This window comes from Sapajus apella, unplaced genomic scaffold (assembly GCF_009761245.1).
Source record: "Sapajus apella isolate SASKATOON/1434 unplaced genomic scaffold, GSC_monkey_1.0 scaffold21, whole genome shotgun sequence".
NCBI lineage: Eukaryota > Metazoa > Chordata > Mammalia > Primates > Cebidae > Sapajus > Sapajus apella.
This window is the reverse complement of record NW_022436961.1, coordinates 18,852,300-18,869,266: the sequence shown is the minus strand read 5'-3', so window position 1 is coordinate 18,869,266 and position 16,967 is coordinate 18,852,300. Positions and strand designations below refer to the sequence as shown.

The 16,967-nt window shown below is 35.5% G+C and overlaps 1 protein-coding gene across 3 annotated transcripts in view; it reads left to right on the top strand.

Moving 5' to 3' along the window:
* MSR1 (macrophage scavenger receptor 1) overlaps nucleotides 1-16,717 on the top strand; it is a 95,339-nt gene extending 78,622 nt beyond the window's left edge. For all 3 annotated transcript variants that reach the window (XM_032288349.1, XM_032288347.1, XM_032288348.1), the window contains 2 exons: nucleotides 3,005-3,193; nucleotides 14,681-16,717. In XM_032288349.1, coding sequence (XP_032144240.1) covers nucleotides 3,005-3,193; nucleotides 14,681-14,814 — 323 coding nt within the window. In that variant the 3' untranslated portion in view covers nucleotides 14,815-16,717. The remainder of the gene's footprint in view (nucleotides 1-3,004; nucleotides 3,194-14,680) is intronic.
* The last annotated feature ends 250 nt before the right edge of the window (nucleotides 16,718-16,967 follow it).

The window sequence follows — 16,967 nt, the reverse complement described above, 5'->3', positions numbered from 1 at the left end:
TATCTTCTGAAATCTTTAAGATAAAAATTCCCAAATGGAAAAAAATAACCTGTCAGACTAAATATATTAGTTTGACGCCAAAGAAACCATAGACATTCTTTACATCTCTATGACAATGAGTTAGGTAGTTTCAGAGAAGATCTGATCCTTCACTTACAGAGAAAATGCTATGATGGGCCAGGCATGGTGACTCACACCTGTAATCCCAGCATTTTTGGAGGCCGAGGTGGGTGGATTACCTGAGGCCAGAAGTTCGAGACCAGCCTGGCTAACCTGGTGAAACCCTGTCTCTAATAAAAATACAAAAATTAGCTGGACATGGTGGCAGGTGCCTGTAATCCTAGCTACTCGGGAGAGTGAGGCAAGAGAATCACTTGAACCTAAGAGGTGAGGTTGCAGTGAGCCTAGATGGCACCATTGCACTCCAGCCTGGGCAACAGATCGATACTCTGTCTCAAAGAAAAGGAAAACGAAAAGGCTATGATCGAGGTTGATGACAAAATGAACCTTTCCACACCACCAAAACAGAGCAGTTGAATGGTGGGTGAAGCCAACTCTCAAATGAGTCTACTGACCTATTTAGAGACCATTCCTTTGTATTACTATAGAGATGGTCAAGGATGAGTAATGTGTGGTCACCTGTCAATAGTTGATTTGTAACCGAAAAATATTTCTGGTGACAGATAAGGATTAGCATACCCAATCATATTTGGCTCTAAAGAATTTGAATAGAAGTAACTACTCCCCCTCAAGATCCCTTGAGCATAGGGAATTTTCTAGAAGTTTACAGTCTTTCATTCTTTTTGCAATAAATGAGATCAAAGGATTGCATCAGCAGTACCATCTATTTCTGATATAATGTGTCTCCTCTTCTAAATTATACTACAGTCATCTAGGTTAGTGGTTCTCAAAGTGTGGTCCCTGGACCAACAGCATTAGCTATTGGAAGCTTGTTAAAAGTGCAAATTATTGAGCCCTACTCAAGATGTACTGAATGAAAAACTCAGCATGAGGTTAATCTATCATTCTACTGTGTATTATTGTTTGAGAACCACTGCTCCAGGACAAGCAAGGCTCATTGATGACATTTTGGGAGGAGTAGGAGGTAAACAACAGGCAGTGAGAATGCTTACATACACTTGTTTGGACAATAGGTCAAGTAGGCTTATACAATCAAATATTTGAATATGTCTATTTTTTCATAGCATGCATTATAAATATATTATTTTTGGACATAGTTGACTTATATAAAAAACATTTGAACATCACACTAGAAAATAAAATATGACTAATGTGTAAAGACTTTACACAATCCATTCTTAGATTTTTCTTTCTCATTTTCTTTAGGCAATTACAGGAAATTATTGGGCCACTCAGGAATTTTACTAGTAATTGAAAGTTGAAATACTGTAATAACAAATTATTTTTATTTTTTAAAATGTTTTTAATTTACACTTATTAAGTGAAGAACGGCTTATGCACTTAGATGTGATTACACCAATTCAGTATTTAGCACTGAATTATATTTTGGAAGAATGAACAGAATAATTGTAATTATATATATTAACATGCCACCTTTTATCTTTCTGCATGGCTCAGGTCACTCAGTTTCATTACAGGAAATTGCCAGTAATCTAATAACTTTAAATGTTATTAAATTGCTGTTAAAACATTGATAAGCATAAGTTAAAAACATTTGTTAGAGCCGTAATCTAACAACCTTAAATATTATTAGATTACTATTCTAATAAACTGAATCTGAATTGGAGAAAAAAAAGTTACTGAATATTTCTTCAATTAATGGAACTCCAAAAAGCCACACTGTAAATCTCCGTTTTCACATTAGAGAGATATTTTTGTTGTGACAATTACATCTTGCTTCTTTTATAATGCATTTCTTGAACTGATATTTGAAAAGATATGTTTAAATAGAATTGCATTTATTCATTTTTATGATTAGAAAATATTATTTGTATTTGTTATTAACTAAATTTTAGAAAATATTTTTCATCTCTGCCTTTCATGTTCTTTAGCCAAATAATTTTCTACATAAATACTTAGCAGAATAATACAGGCTACTTAAAGAATTTTGATACTCCAAGTGAACTGCTCTTATATTTGTTGTACTATTTTATTTAATCTGCCCTTAGGTCAAAGTGTGTATATATATATATATATATATACACACACACACACATATATATATATATAGGTTTTCAAAAATAGAAAAGAACTATTTTGTATTTACGTAAACCTTTCTGTAGTATGGTGAAGATTTTACAAGTTTATTGTACATATGGTCATTTTGATTAGACATTACAGAATAGAACTAATAGTTATAAACAAAGTTTCTTTGTAGTTTACTATTTTAGTCATTTCTCAAAGTACACAAAATTGTCTGATTTTTTAATCTCATTAATATTTTTTTCTAAAAAAGAAAACCACAAAAAAAATTGGTACAAAATCCAGGAACCCCACAGCAAGGGAATTCTTTGCGATTTCTAAACGAATGTTGTTACTATAGTTACGTTGTTTCCCTTGGTAAAAGATATAAAGTTTGGTCACCTATTTTTGTGTTTATGATATTCTAAGATATCTGCTCCTCTTCCTCCTATTGAAAGTCTCTGTATTATATGTTCATAAGTTTGTATATTTGTATATCAAGAAAATAATGAACCATTTAGTTATGAATTTTTTAATAGTATGAAAAATCTTTATGGCATCAGCAAACTTGTATCTGTTAAAATTGAAAGTCATTGGAACAAAATCTTTGAAGTGTTTTCGTATATAAAAATTACATGTAAGGGATTGGATTTTGCACTTCAGCTTTTAAAACTGCAATATTTGCAGTTAAACTCTTTACCAATAGGTGGTGCTAGAAAGTTTAATATTTATTCCAATAGTTGAACTTATTGGAAAAATGTGTTAAAATGTTTTTGTGTGTGTGTTAAAAAAAAGTGTTATAAAACAATATGCATGTAATTAATACTTGCTTTTTTTACAGCTCCATTTAAGAAAGTTCGACTGGTTGGTGGGAGCGGCCCTCACGAAGGGAGGGTGGAGATATTCCACAGCGGGCAGTGGGGTACAATTTGTGACGATCGCTGGGAAGTGCGAGTTGGACAGGTGGTCTGTAGGAGTTTAGGATACCCAGGTGTTCAAGCCGTGTACAAGGCAGCTCATTTTGGACAAGGTAAGTTAAAGAAAATTTTGTTTGTTTAAAAATGAAATACAGGCATTCTCTAATGACACAGAACAAAGTAGGGACAGGAACTTAGTCTAGGCTGGCTAGAGTGGCACATGCCTATAGTCCCAGCACCTTAGGAGGCTGAAACAGGAAGATAACCCAAATAAAGGTGTTCACGACCAGCTTGGACAACATAGTAAGACCCTGTCTGTACCAAAAATAAAAATTAAAAAAATAGCCAAGCATGATAGCATGTACCTGCAGTCCTAGCTACTATAGAGGCTGAGGTGGGAGGGTTCTTGGGCTCAGGAGTTCCAGGTCACATGAGCTATTCTCACCTTGCTGCACTCCAGCATAGGTCACAGAGCAAGCCGTGTCTCTTGAAAAAAGAATTTTTATAGAAAACTAGAAAAAGGTAAGATGAACTTCTCAAATGCCTAGAAGATATTACCAAGTGCTATTATGCTGTGATTTGAGTAATGACTATATGCCAGGCACTGTGCTAAATACCTAAATAGTATGAATAATAGGTCACAATTACATCCTTTACTATTTTACCTAAAATAATTCTCATATTAGGCCACCCATGTTGGCTCATCGTGTAATCATAGCACTTTGGGAAGCCAAGGTGTGTGGATCACTTGAAGTCAGGAGTTCGAGACCAACCTGGCCAGCATGGCGAAACCCCATCTCTACTAAAAATACAAAAATTAGCCAGGCATAGTTGTACAGGCATGTAATCCCAGCTACTTGGGAGGGTGAGGCAGGAGATTGCTTGAACCTGGGAGGCAGAGGTTGCAGTGAGCCAAGATCACGCTATTACACTCCAGCCTGGCTGACAGAGCGAGACTCCATCTCAAAAAAAAAAAAAAAAAAAAGGAAGAAGAATTATCATATTAGGTTTAAAAGGTGGATTTAAGGAGAGGTATCAGGTTCTAAAGTCTTCAGAGGCCAGAAGGATAATTTGATTTCATGAAGAGAGGAGACGTCAGAAAATAGTGGTAATGTGCAGAACTTCCACATCCATGTTCAGCCCCTGGCCCTAGTTTTTAAGTTGCACCTTAAAGGTTTACATAGAAGAAACAAAGGAAATAAATAGTTTCAAATAGCTCTTTGGAGTTTGCAAATTTTCCATCCCTGTCCCATATTTAGAACTTTATCCAGGTTGAAAAGTATGGGATTGAAATCATTCTTGCACCTGTAAAATTATCTCCAATAGTAAAATGTTTGCAAGGTCAACAGCTAGATTTTTGCTTTTGTTTTGCTTCCTTGCTTTTCTTTTTTTTTTTTTTAGAGAAGGGAAAAAAGAAAAAAAGTCATCAACTTTTGATCGCTAGAGAATTGAATGATGCCATCAGTTATTTCACAAGACTGAGCTCCCAATCTGAGTTTCCACATTGGTTTTTCGTTTTGGTTTTTGGTTTTGGAGACAGGTCTCCCTTTGTCACCCAGGCTGGAATGCAGTGGTGTGATCTCAGCTCACTGCAACTTGTGCCTCCTGGGTTCAAGTAATTCTTTCTCCTCAGCCTCCTGAGAAGCTGTGACTACAGGTGTGCACCACCACGCTCAGCTAGTTTTTGTATTTTTGGTAGAGGCAAGGTTTCACCATGTAGCCCAGGCTGGTCTCAAACTCCTTGACTCCAGCAATCTACGTGCTTTGGCTTCCGAAAGTGCTAGGATTATGGCCATGAGCCACCACACCCACCCCAAATTTCCACATTGTTTTGTGGGGGCAGAATCCATTTCTATGATAACTAACATCCACAGAATGAAAGACCATTTATTTTAAATACGTAATTGTATAAAGCATTTCAACAAATGATTACCATCTATGAAGGGACAGCCGCAGTTTTAACAGAGGACATATGATTCTTATCCATGCTCTTACCTGGTAAATGATGAAAGATTCTTCAGCTTTAGAAATAAAAGCATGTGAATGCTTTGGATTCTCAAGATGTGCCTCTGTTGACAAAATGAAATATAAAATCTGTCAATTATTTAGATAATATAATCAATACAGACAAGCTCAATATAAAAAAAGAAAAATATCCTAAAATACTTCTAGTCTGGATGAATTATTTTGATGCTTACATTATGCAGAGATTTGATAACTCTGCATTTAGCATTGTTTCTTTAAGACAGTGGTCCCCAACCTTTTTGGCACCAGGGACCAGTTTCATGGAAGACAATTTTTCCACGGACGAGGGGGCGGGGGAAGGTTTGGGGATGATTCAAGCACATTACATTTACTGGGCACATTATTTCTATTTTTATTACACTATAATATATAATGAAATAATTATACAACTCAATATGATGTAGATTATACCACTCACTATGTAGAATCAGTGGGAGCTCTGAGCTTGCTTTCCTGCAACTAGACGGTCCCATCTGGGGTTAATGGGAGACAGTGACACCCAGAATGTATTGTTTATGTCCAGTCTACTCCGTAACCTCCTTTGGTTGCTGTCAATGCAGAAAACCCCACTTTACAAAGATAGGATTTAGGAAATGAGAGCAGGCTTTTCAGTGCTTTTGTGGCAATTCCAGGATATTCATCCTTGACTTTAATCCAGAACGCGTGAATATTTGAAGTTGTCTTAAACATATTCTTAAGGCCTCCAAATGCAGCTGTGTAGTTGAAGTACATCTACTATAAAGCCTGCCACCAGATGTAGCTTGTCACTTGTCACTCACTGATTGAGTTTCGATATGAGTCTGCAAGCAATTGGTTTATTATTGCCTCTGTGCTGTCAAACCTCTCTGCTAATGTTAATCTTTATTTGCAGCCACTCCCCAGCTCTAGTATCCCGGCCACAGCTCCACATCAGATCATCAGACGTTAGATTCTCATAAGGAGAGTGCAACCTAGATTCCTCTGATGTGCAGTTCACAATATGGTTTGTGTTCCTATGAGAATCTACTGCTGCCGCTGATCTGACAGGAGGAGGAACTCAGGCTGTAATGTGAGTGATAGGGAGCGGCTGTAAATACAGATGAAGCTTTCTCGCTTGCCTGCTGCTCACTTCCTGCCATGCAGCTCTGTTTCTAACAGGTCATGGACCACTACTGGTCCACGGTCTGTGGACTGGGGACCCCTGCTTTGAAAAACTAGCCAAGCAGTACAGTGGTTGAGGTGAGCCTTTGTCATCTATTACAAGGAGAAAATCAAACTGAGAGCAACAGTAGTCGTCTATGTACTTTAATTCAAGGAAAACTAACAAGTGCTGGCAAAATACAGCCTGTGGTATGAAAGTGAACAAGACTTCATCTCTAGCTTTATTTCTTCTCTGAGCATGAAGCTTTGCCATGGACTTCAAAGGTATTTTTCCACTGGAGTTACAAACAGGCGAGAAACACGTAGTTGGAGACTATTGTCTTAAAATTGCATTAACTTTAAGGCCTAGTCTCACGAGTAAAATATTATTTTCCTCAAAGCTTTTATTCATTCCTGCTTATATCTCTATAAGCTAGGGATTTCTGGTCTAAAAAACTCTTAAGGAAGGATGACAATAAGTATACTGAGATACTAAGAAGAAAAATGTTTCTTTTTAATTTAAATAATAAATAAAATGACAGAGTTTAGTCTCATGTGAAATCATTTACTTGGCTATGTAGAAATAAGCCTCTCAAGTTCTCTTGACATAACTTGTCTCAATTTTCAGGAGGCTGTTTCTTTATGGTAGTTGGTGATACTGTACGTTGTCCCGGAGTTTTATGATAATCAAACAATAAAGTGTGTCAGGATTTTGGTTTCTTTTTACGTTTTTCAGCACCTAGTGAAGCAAATCAGAAGGATAAGGAGTTTTCTAACTTAAAAAAATGCAACTTTAAACTAACTGTAGTTATCGTGGTTCAGAGTTTCAGTGGCCTTTCCAATAAAATGAAAATAATACCAACCTGGCAGATTTGTTTTGAAGCTTAAGTTAACTACCATGTGGAAAGCATCCACTACAAAATCTGACTCACAGTGTTTCTCAGTACTGAAGGAGATCACTGCTAGCAACAATACAAACTGTACAGTCACACATTTATTTGCTATTCTGTTTGAAAGAGTCAGATCACTAGTACATTGTATATTCCAAGGTAATCTCCTTACTCAGTACTGACTTAGATTTTATTTGTTTGTTTGTTTGTTTGTTTGTTTGTTTTTATAGACAGGGTCTTACTCCGTCACCTAGGCTGTAGCACAGTGTTACAATCACAGCTCAGTGCAGACTCAAACTCCTACGCTCAAGTGATCCTCCCACCTTAGCCTCCAAAGTTGCTGGGACCACAAGCATGTATCACATACCTGGCTAATTTTTTAAAATTTTAATTTCTTATAGAGACAGGGTCTTGCTATGTTGCTCAGGCTCATCTAAAACTCCTAAACTCAAGCAATCCTCCTGCATCAGCCTCCCAAAGTATGGGAATTTCAGGTGTGAGCCACTACACCTGGTTTGATGTAGCTCTTGTTCCCACTCCCTGCCTAGAGTTCAGTACCAAACAACTGAAGAATAATGAAGAGAATTTTAAAATAATAAAGTAAAATGAGCTAGGACAAAAATAAAATAGAACTGCCATTATTTGTTCTGAAGAAAAAATTTGGAAAAGTAAGTTTTATGACCTGCTTCACTAGACATTGTATTTTAAGAAACAGGCTTACATGGTTAACTGATGGAGGGTTAGACATGGCAAACAAGCTTTTTATGTAAAACTGTTTAAAACTTTCCTGATTATTTCACTTCTCCACCTTAAATTTGCAGTTTCACTCAGTAGGAAAAGAAAAAGCAACTCTGAATGCAGAGCGGAGACAAGAAGGGAAACTTAGTTATACAAGTGGATGAGTAGAGAAGTGAAAGAGAAACATGCTTAATGTTTTAATTATTTGTCATTTTCTTAGGAAAGTGAGAACACTCAGGTTCGTACCATATTTCTACATCATTACCAAAGTTAAAGCAAAAAGGAAAAGAATTTAAATGCATCCTCTTTATATAATCCCCTGTTAGAGAAAGAATATAATTTTTAGACAGTCTCCTCATTTTTTTTCTGATTTTAAAAAGCAAACCTGGATTAGCAGATAGAATTCTTGTTAGTTTTAAGAACAATTAGTTTTGCAACTGTAAGTAAAATGACTTATAGGAATAAAGTTCCAAGCATGCTCCTTGAGATAAGTTCTCTCATTTGGATGCACCTTTTTTCCGAGTTGTCAAAACAAGTTTAATTAAGGAAGCTCTGAGGGGGCATCTACTTCTCATCAATGCATAGGGCAGGCAAAGGAGAGTCAGTCACTTTTTGCCCCATATCCAGGCTTTCCAAGCTCTTGTGCCTGTGGTTTCCCGGGCAGGAAACTTGGATGAGCTTTCCCAGACAGCAATGGTACCTCTGAGAATTTGGTCCAGGTATATCTGAGCCTGTATGGATGCTGGTGAGGGAAGTAAGACTTGAAGCAACTATCGCATCTCCTCCTGAGTTTAGAGTGCTGAAACTCCAAACCTGAAAACAGGAACAAAAGTAATATCCAAACATAAATGCCATTTAAAGGTCATTCTTAGCTGACTTTTCTTGGCTTTTTTATTATCACTTTTATATACCAGAATCAATTTTCCATGTAATTAAAAAAAAAAAAACCAAAAAAGGGTAAACAGAAGGCAATCAAAAAATGCAACTCTACACCTCTGAACTATCCTTCAGTGAATGGAAGTAAAAATAATGTCAAAGATAAATAAAATATATCAAAGGTTAACAACTCAAATTCTTATATACTGCTTCTTGCACATTGAAAGTTTTTAAATTGAAATGTTTGAGTGTTAAATATTATGGAAAGTAATGTAGGGCTGGCCCATAGAACTGGGTAATCATAGAAAAATAACATTTTCTTCATAGAGAAAATAGGTAGGGCTAGCAGAGGTCACCAAACTTGTACAAATTTATGCAGTCACTATAGTGGTCTGTGGCAGGGGTTGGGGGTAGGAGGGTCAAGATGCATGCCTTGACCTGGTTCTCATACTATGCTTTTTCCACCAGATGGAATATCCCTCCAAATCCTTTATACTTAGAACCAGATTTCTAAAGAGCTTGCTTCTTCAGAGTCTTAGAATTATGAAAGGTTAAAGGTAGACAAACTCTTCAAGCTATCTTAGCCTTGCCTCTTTATTCTGCATATCATAAAATTTAGGAAAGAGAAGTGGTTTCTCTATAATCACAAAACTAGAATCTGAACTGCAGGCTATATTGACGCATTCTTCCCTATTTTGATTCCCATGGAGTTTTCAATTTTAATTCACAATGTTTTTCTCAAAGGAGACACTGTTCACAAAACACTTCCTAATTAGGCTTAAAAGTGATACAAATGTATGTCACTTAGCCATGACTAGATATAATGAAAATACATGTTCAGATGCTTTTAACCATTCATGATGTTTGCTTTCCCATTCATTCAGCAGCTGATCTCACATCTCATCATCTTACAATATATCTGGGTGGCGTATGAAAACTAATTACCTTTTATTTTTCATGGAAATGCTGGTAAGATTAAAGATACTCAAATCCCCTGAAGAAATATCAGTATCTTTCATTTTTTATAAAGAGGTTAAGAGGAAATAGTATCATCTGTGAGGTATGCTCTGAAGCATCATAAACCAAGATCATAAAACTGCAGAAGCCGTGCCTTTATTGTTGCCTGCTGTTAGAAACACAAAATCAGGCCAGGCATGGTGGCTCATGCCTGTAATCCGAGCACTTTGGGAGGCAAAACTGGGAAGGTCACTTGAGATCGGGAGTTTTGAGACCAGCCTTGCCAACCTGGTAAAACCCTGTCTCTACTAAAAATATAAAAATTAGCTGGGCATGGTGGTGCACACATGTAATCCCAGCTACTTAGGAGGCTGAGGTGGGAGGTTTGCTTGAACCTGGGAGGCAGATGTTGCAGTGAGCCGAAAGCATACTATTGCACTCCAGCCTGAGTGACAGAGCAAGACTCTTGTCTCAAGGAAAAAAAAAATTTGTTTGAAATAAATCCCAACAATCCTCAAATTATAAAGGAAATCATAGATGTATATATGGCTAGGTATATAGGTGGAAGATGAGAGGAGAGAGAGGAAGAGAATTAGAGACTGACATATCTAAGAAACACACATCAATTTTGTGTATCTTTGCATTGAACAAAAAATAGTTCAGAGACACACAGAAAAATTATTACAGCGACAGCCCCAACAATGAAAATCCTTGAGTAACAGTTATTATCTAAGGAAATAAAAACAAATTTGTTGTTTTATCTTGTAGGTTTATATGAGGATACAATTTTATGAATTTTATGCCATCTTTACATTAATTTTTTAATACAGAAAACAAATTGGATTGAGATAGAAAATATGTGTTAAATGAATTTGTCCCCTGGCTCAATAGTCTTGAATATATTAATGTAAAAATAAAACAACATATCTTTGGAAATTATTTATATAATTCTATCTAGATACCTGTGAAGCCAATGAGTATTACTAAGCTTTTTTAATTATTATTGTTATGCTTAAGTTCTGGGGTACATGTGCAGAACGTGCAGGTTTGTTACAGAGGTATACATGTGCCATGGTGGTTTGCTGCATCCATCAACCCATCATCTACATTAGGTATTTATCCTAATGCTATCCCTTCCCTATCCACTACCTGCTGCTATCCCTTCCTGAATTCCCCACCCACTGGGAGGCCCCAGTGTGTGATGTTCCCCTCCCTGTATCCATGTGTTCTCATTGTTCAACACCCACTTTTTTGGTTTTCTGTTCTTGTGTTAGTTTGCTGAGAATGATGGTTTCCAGCTTTATCTGTGTTCCTGCAAAGGCCATGAACTCATCCTTTTTTATGGCTGCGTAGCATTCCATGGTGTATATGTGCCACATTTTCTTTATCTAGTCTATCAATGATGGGTACATGGGTTGGTTCCAAGTCTTTGCTATTGTGAACAGTGCTGCAATAAACATACATGTGCATGTGTCTTTGTAACAGAACGATTTACAATCCTTTGGGTATATACCCATTAATGGGATTGCTGGGTCAAATGGTATTTCTAATTCTAGATCCTTGAGGAATTGCCACACTGACTTCCACAATGGTTGAACTAATTTACACTCCCTCCAATAGTGTAAAAGCATTTCTATTGCTCCACATCCTCTCCAGCAACTGTTGTCTCCTGATTTTTTAATGTTTGCCATTCTAACTGGCATGAGACGGTATCTCAATGTGGTTTTGATTTGCATTTCTCTAATGACCAGTGATGATGAGCTTTTTTTCATATGTCTGTTGGCTGCATACATGTCTTCTTTTCAGAAGTGTCTGTTCATATCTTCTGACCACTTTTTGATGGCATTGTTTGTTTTTTTCTTGTAAATTTGTTTAGGTTCATTGTAGATTCTTGATATTAGCCTTTTGTCAAATGGGCAGATTGCAAAAATTTTTTCTCATTCTGTTGGTTGCCTATTCACTCTGATGGTAGTTTCTTTTGCTGTGCAGAAGCTTTTTAGTTTAATTAGATCCCATTTGTCAATTTTGGCTTATGATGTCATTGCTTTTAGTATTTTAGTCATGAAGTCCTTGCCCATGCCTATGTCCTGAATGATATTGCCTAGGTTTTCTTCTAGGATTTTTATGGTGTTAAGTCTTATGTTTAAACCTTTAATCTATCTGGAGTTAATTTTTGTAAGGTGTAAGGAAGGGATCCAGTTTCAGCTTTCTGCATATGGCTAGCCAGTTTTCACCAAATCATGAATGAACGCCAATTCACAGTTGCTACAAAGGGAATAAAATGCCTAGAAATACAACTAACAAGAGATGTGAAAGACCTCTTCAAGAATAACTACAAATCACTGCTCAAGGAAATAAAAGACGACACAAACAGATGGAAAAATTTTCCATGCTCATGGTTAGGAAGAATTAATATGAAAATGGCCATATTGCCCAAAGTATCTTATAGATTCAATGCTATCCCCATCAAGCTACCAATGGCTTTCTAAACAGAATTGGAAAAAAAAAAAAGAAAACCTTAAATTTCACATGGAACCAAAAAAGAGCTTGCATAGCCAAGACAATCCTAAGCAAAAATAAAATAAAAAAAAAAATGAAAAAAGCTGGAGGCATCATGCTGCTTGACTTCAAACTATACTACAAGGCTACAGTAATCAAAACAGCATGGTACTGGTAACAAAACAGAGATATAGACCAATGGAACAGAACACAGTCCTCATGAGTAACACCACACATTTGCAACCACCTGATCTTTGACAAACCTGACAAAAACAAGTAATAGGTAAAGAATTCCCTATTTAATGAATATTACTAAGCTTTAAGTATCATCATGTTCTGTTGCTTGGATCTATTCTTTGTAATTTTGAGAAGGTTATACACCCTTTCTGAATTTCAATTTATGTATCTATGAAATGGAGATAATTGCCATTGTATAACAAGGTTATTATTAAAAGAAAATTTAGAAATTTATGTTAAAAGACCTAGCATATTACCTTATATGCAAGCACTTAAAAAATATTCACCATGTCTGAATCTTTTCCACATGCCAAAAGAGAGAGATACCAAAATGGACAATACATTTATCACATCCTTGTGTCCTCAGAAGAAAAATAACTAAAATAAGAATCAGAGGCTCTAGATGCAGGTATTTGCCTGCCATGATTGCCTATGTGACCTCAGTTGCTTCATCTACCTAGAACATAAGCACTCCCTAGAAAGTCAGTCCATGAGAACATGGGGTTTGGTCTTGTTCACTCATGTAGGCACTCAAAGCATATGTGTTAAATAAATAAGTAAGTCTAATAATGAAAGAAGTTGCAGTAAGTCATTGATTAAAGCACTGGCTCAGGGTACATACAGAGTGGTAATGCTGTGTGACCTTGAGCACAGTTCCTTATTCTCCCTGATTTTCAGTTACCTTACCAGTAAAATGATATAAAAATGGCATTGAATTTTCAAAAGTTATTTGAGCATTTCATGGAATAATACATCAAAAGTGTAAGTGCTTCCTGCTACATAGTAAATTCTTAAAAGGGTGGACTTAAATTTTCATTATTATGATCACAACCTTGGTATTCTAACATTCATGAATTCCCTTATGCAGTTTCTTAAAACATGTGCTTACATGTCAGCACATTAATCAACTAAATAATTTCTTTCCTTTGCTGTCCCTGTTGGGATTGCCTTACTGGATCTGTAGATATTGGGAGAATTCCCACTCCATTTTCTTTTCCTGGATTGTACAAATTCTGCACTACTGAAATCTAAATTCACTGACTAGACTTATATAATGTAAAAGTATCACAGTAGCTTGCGTTCAGAATTCCTGAAGCCATTCTTTCACTCTCAAAATTATGACCGAGCCATGGCTGTCACCAAAAGTTTTATTTATACAATTTATAAATGACAATAAATATAATAGATATACTTTATAAATGTCTCAGTACTTTGGCTTCCTCCCGTATTAACATGGGAGTAGTCTTACTATTTGTGCAATTGTTTTTATTTGCCTGAATTTTTAAGTAGCTCTTTGAGACTTTCAAAAAGTTTTTATAGATATGATATACTTAAAAGAAAACACAGATGTACAAACACACAAACACACGCAAACATACTCATACATGCTATCACACACACAAAAGGGAACATGCCATGCCTAGTAAGATTAATTCAGAAACTCAAAAGTGTCTCTAGCAAGGTTTCTGATTTTGAGATTATATTCCTTTATTCTTTTCCTTCTTCTGCCTTAAAATTTCAAGTCAAGGAGGCTCAATATTGTTACAAACATACCAAAAAATACTTGGGCTCTCCAACTTACTATTAACACTCTTATAACGGATCAGCTCAGGAAAACCTTTGCTCTGTCATTTTCTTGCTGTTTGCTTGTGCTTGCAATTAGTAACATTCTTAATCCATAGTTTTCTTACAGGATGATTTGTAGGCCCTTTGCTGATTAGATTAGTGTTAGTTTAATTAAAAATAGATAATGTATTTGATAAACCAGGCACACATAAATTGAAATACAAGAGAAGATAAGAAAAGGAAGAAGATGCTACTATCGAGTTCTCCTTTTTCCAGTTTATCTTATGTGCAACTATACTCCTAGACCCTTTGACATACAGATACATTTGGATCATCAGGTTATTACATATACCCATGATTATTAAGGCTGACACTTTCTTCTTTATTTTTAGATTAATAATAAAACTAATTTTTTAATCCTTAAAACCATTCTTAATCTGTATTTTCATAGAACTGTGTGGGTACCTTTGTTATAGCTCTTATTGCTTTGCATTTTAGTTGTTTACATATTAACAGAGTATAAAGAGTTCTGAAGTGGATTAATTTTTGATTCCTACTAGAGAGCACAGAACTTGCATATAGAAAATAATCAACACTTTTGTGTTTAATTAGTGAAGGAATTAATGGCTTTGTCCCACACAAACAGAAACACTGAACTATGCTTACTAATACAGTCACACCTCATTATTGCAGGTACTGGTCCAATATGGCTGAATGAAGTGTTTTGTTTTGGGAGAGAATCGTCTATTGAAGAATGTAAAATTCAACAATGGGGCACAAGAGTCTGTTCACATTCTGAAGATGCTGGAGTCACTTGCACTTTATAATGCATCATTTTCATTCACATCTATGAAATCGCTGCTCAAAAATGATTTTATTACCTTGCTTCTATAAAATCCATTTAATGAATATTTAAGATATTAAGAATATTTCCCAAATAATATTTTTTTATTTACAGGATAAACATATTGAACACCTTCATACTTACTATATGTCTATATTTAAACCATTTTAGCTTCTGTAGGCATTTTAATGAAATTTTCTAATATAATGACTTATACATTGAATTGAACATATTGAAGTTTAAGGTTTCCAGATTACAAAGGACAAGGGTAACAGAAATGCATACCAATAATTGGCTCCAATTCATAGTATCTTCACCAGGAGATTATAGTTTTTTGCTCTTCTTGTCTTTGCAATCTATTTAGTTGACTTTAATTACTTTCTGAATAATGGAAGGGTTGAGAAGATATCTTTTGTGCCTAGATTCTAAAACCTGCAATCCATACATATTATTTTAAAGGAAGAATGTTATCCAACCATTAAGATCTCTCAGTGTGCAGTAACATGTGTATTAGATATCAATGTTAATGATATGTCTTGGCCAGGATGGGCCAGGGAGCTTATTTTTCTTGTCATGTACTTACAACTGTTTAATGGAATCATGAAGTAAATTGAAAGCAGGATATATGAGAACACTGACTGTCATTATATTTGTCCAGATAATTGGTGGATCAAAAATGCTATTTGTTAATGGGAAGCTTAGTTTGTTAGGCATTTTAAATTAAGTTGAATAATTAGCTTGTTACAATTCTAGGACATGGTGTTTAAAATTTAAATCTAATGACTCCATTTTAACAAACAGAATGCAAACATCTTGAGCACGGAAGGAAGAGAAGTTTCAACTCTTTGGAGTCTTTTATGAAGTGAGTCAACATTTACAACCAGAGAGAGCGAAAGACAGAGAGAGAGAGAGAGAGAGAGAGAGAGAGAGAGAGAAAGAGATAGGCTCTTTAGCCTTAAAGGAACAATAACCCTGAATGTGCCCCAAAAAGTAGTTTAGCAACATTTTTGTTAATAGTCAACCCATCCCCAGGACCATAGTCTAGAATGTGAAAAGCTGTGCTGAAACCTGGTAATTAATTCTACCCTGAAAGTTACTGCTGCAGAAGGACCAGCAGTTGATAATATAGCCCAAATGAATTCAACCTCAGCCCTGAAAAGAACATAATTCTCAAGTTTCCTATGACCAATTCACAGAAAAATGTAATTGTAAAATAATACTATTATGGAATTACTCTACTTTCTTTAATAGCAAATGAAAGCATAAGCTTAAGCACTTTTTCATATTCTAAGGTCTCACCACACATAGTAACCAAGTAGTAGATTCATAACCCTCCAACTTGAAAAAGCGAAAACCTTACCTTGTAAACAGCCTACTGAAAATGCACTTTTATCATGTAACATCCGTTTACTTGTTGAACATTGCTGGTTTTCTCTGGCAGTATAATTTTGTGGTTAAGGGAATTAATTCTGAATGTATACTTTCTGTCTCAAACCCTGGCTCTACTTTCAGCTAGTTATTAATTCTTTGTGCTGAATTCCACTATCTAGGAATTTTCTTCAAAAGGTAAATACAATGGTTTTTGAAAGAATCATTTGCATTATCAGCCTGCTTGGGATGCCTGAGCTCAGTGCCTATGGGTTGTTAATATTATATTGCTCTGTGGTATACGTATGCTGATTTCCCACTTACACATTGAGTGTTATATCTTTAATAAGTAATCTAAAAATCCTTTTTGTATTTGAGAGAATCTACTAAGTTCAGTCCACTCTAGGAAAGAGCTTAATAGCACCAATAGAAATAGAGGATTTAATTTACTTTGGAATGCTGAATTGCATTAGCTCCATTAAAACAAACAAACAAACAAATAAAAACCAGAAATTTGCGATTTGGTTTTTTTGAAAAAAGAGATCAGCTGACCAGAATGAATGTATCCTACTTGTTGAACCATCTAGCATCACATTAAATTCAAAATGTATATTTAAATAAAAGAAGAAGAAAAAGAAAGCAAAGGGGTGTTGAAATGAAGAATAACCTTTGATATCTGAGAACCAAACATATTCCACCTAAGTTATCTGAATAAATAGTTTCAAATCAAAACTTGCCATCTTTTTCAAAATGTATGGACCATAGTTG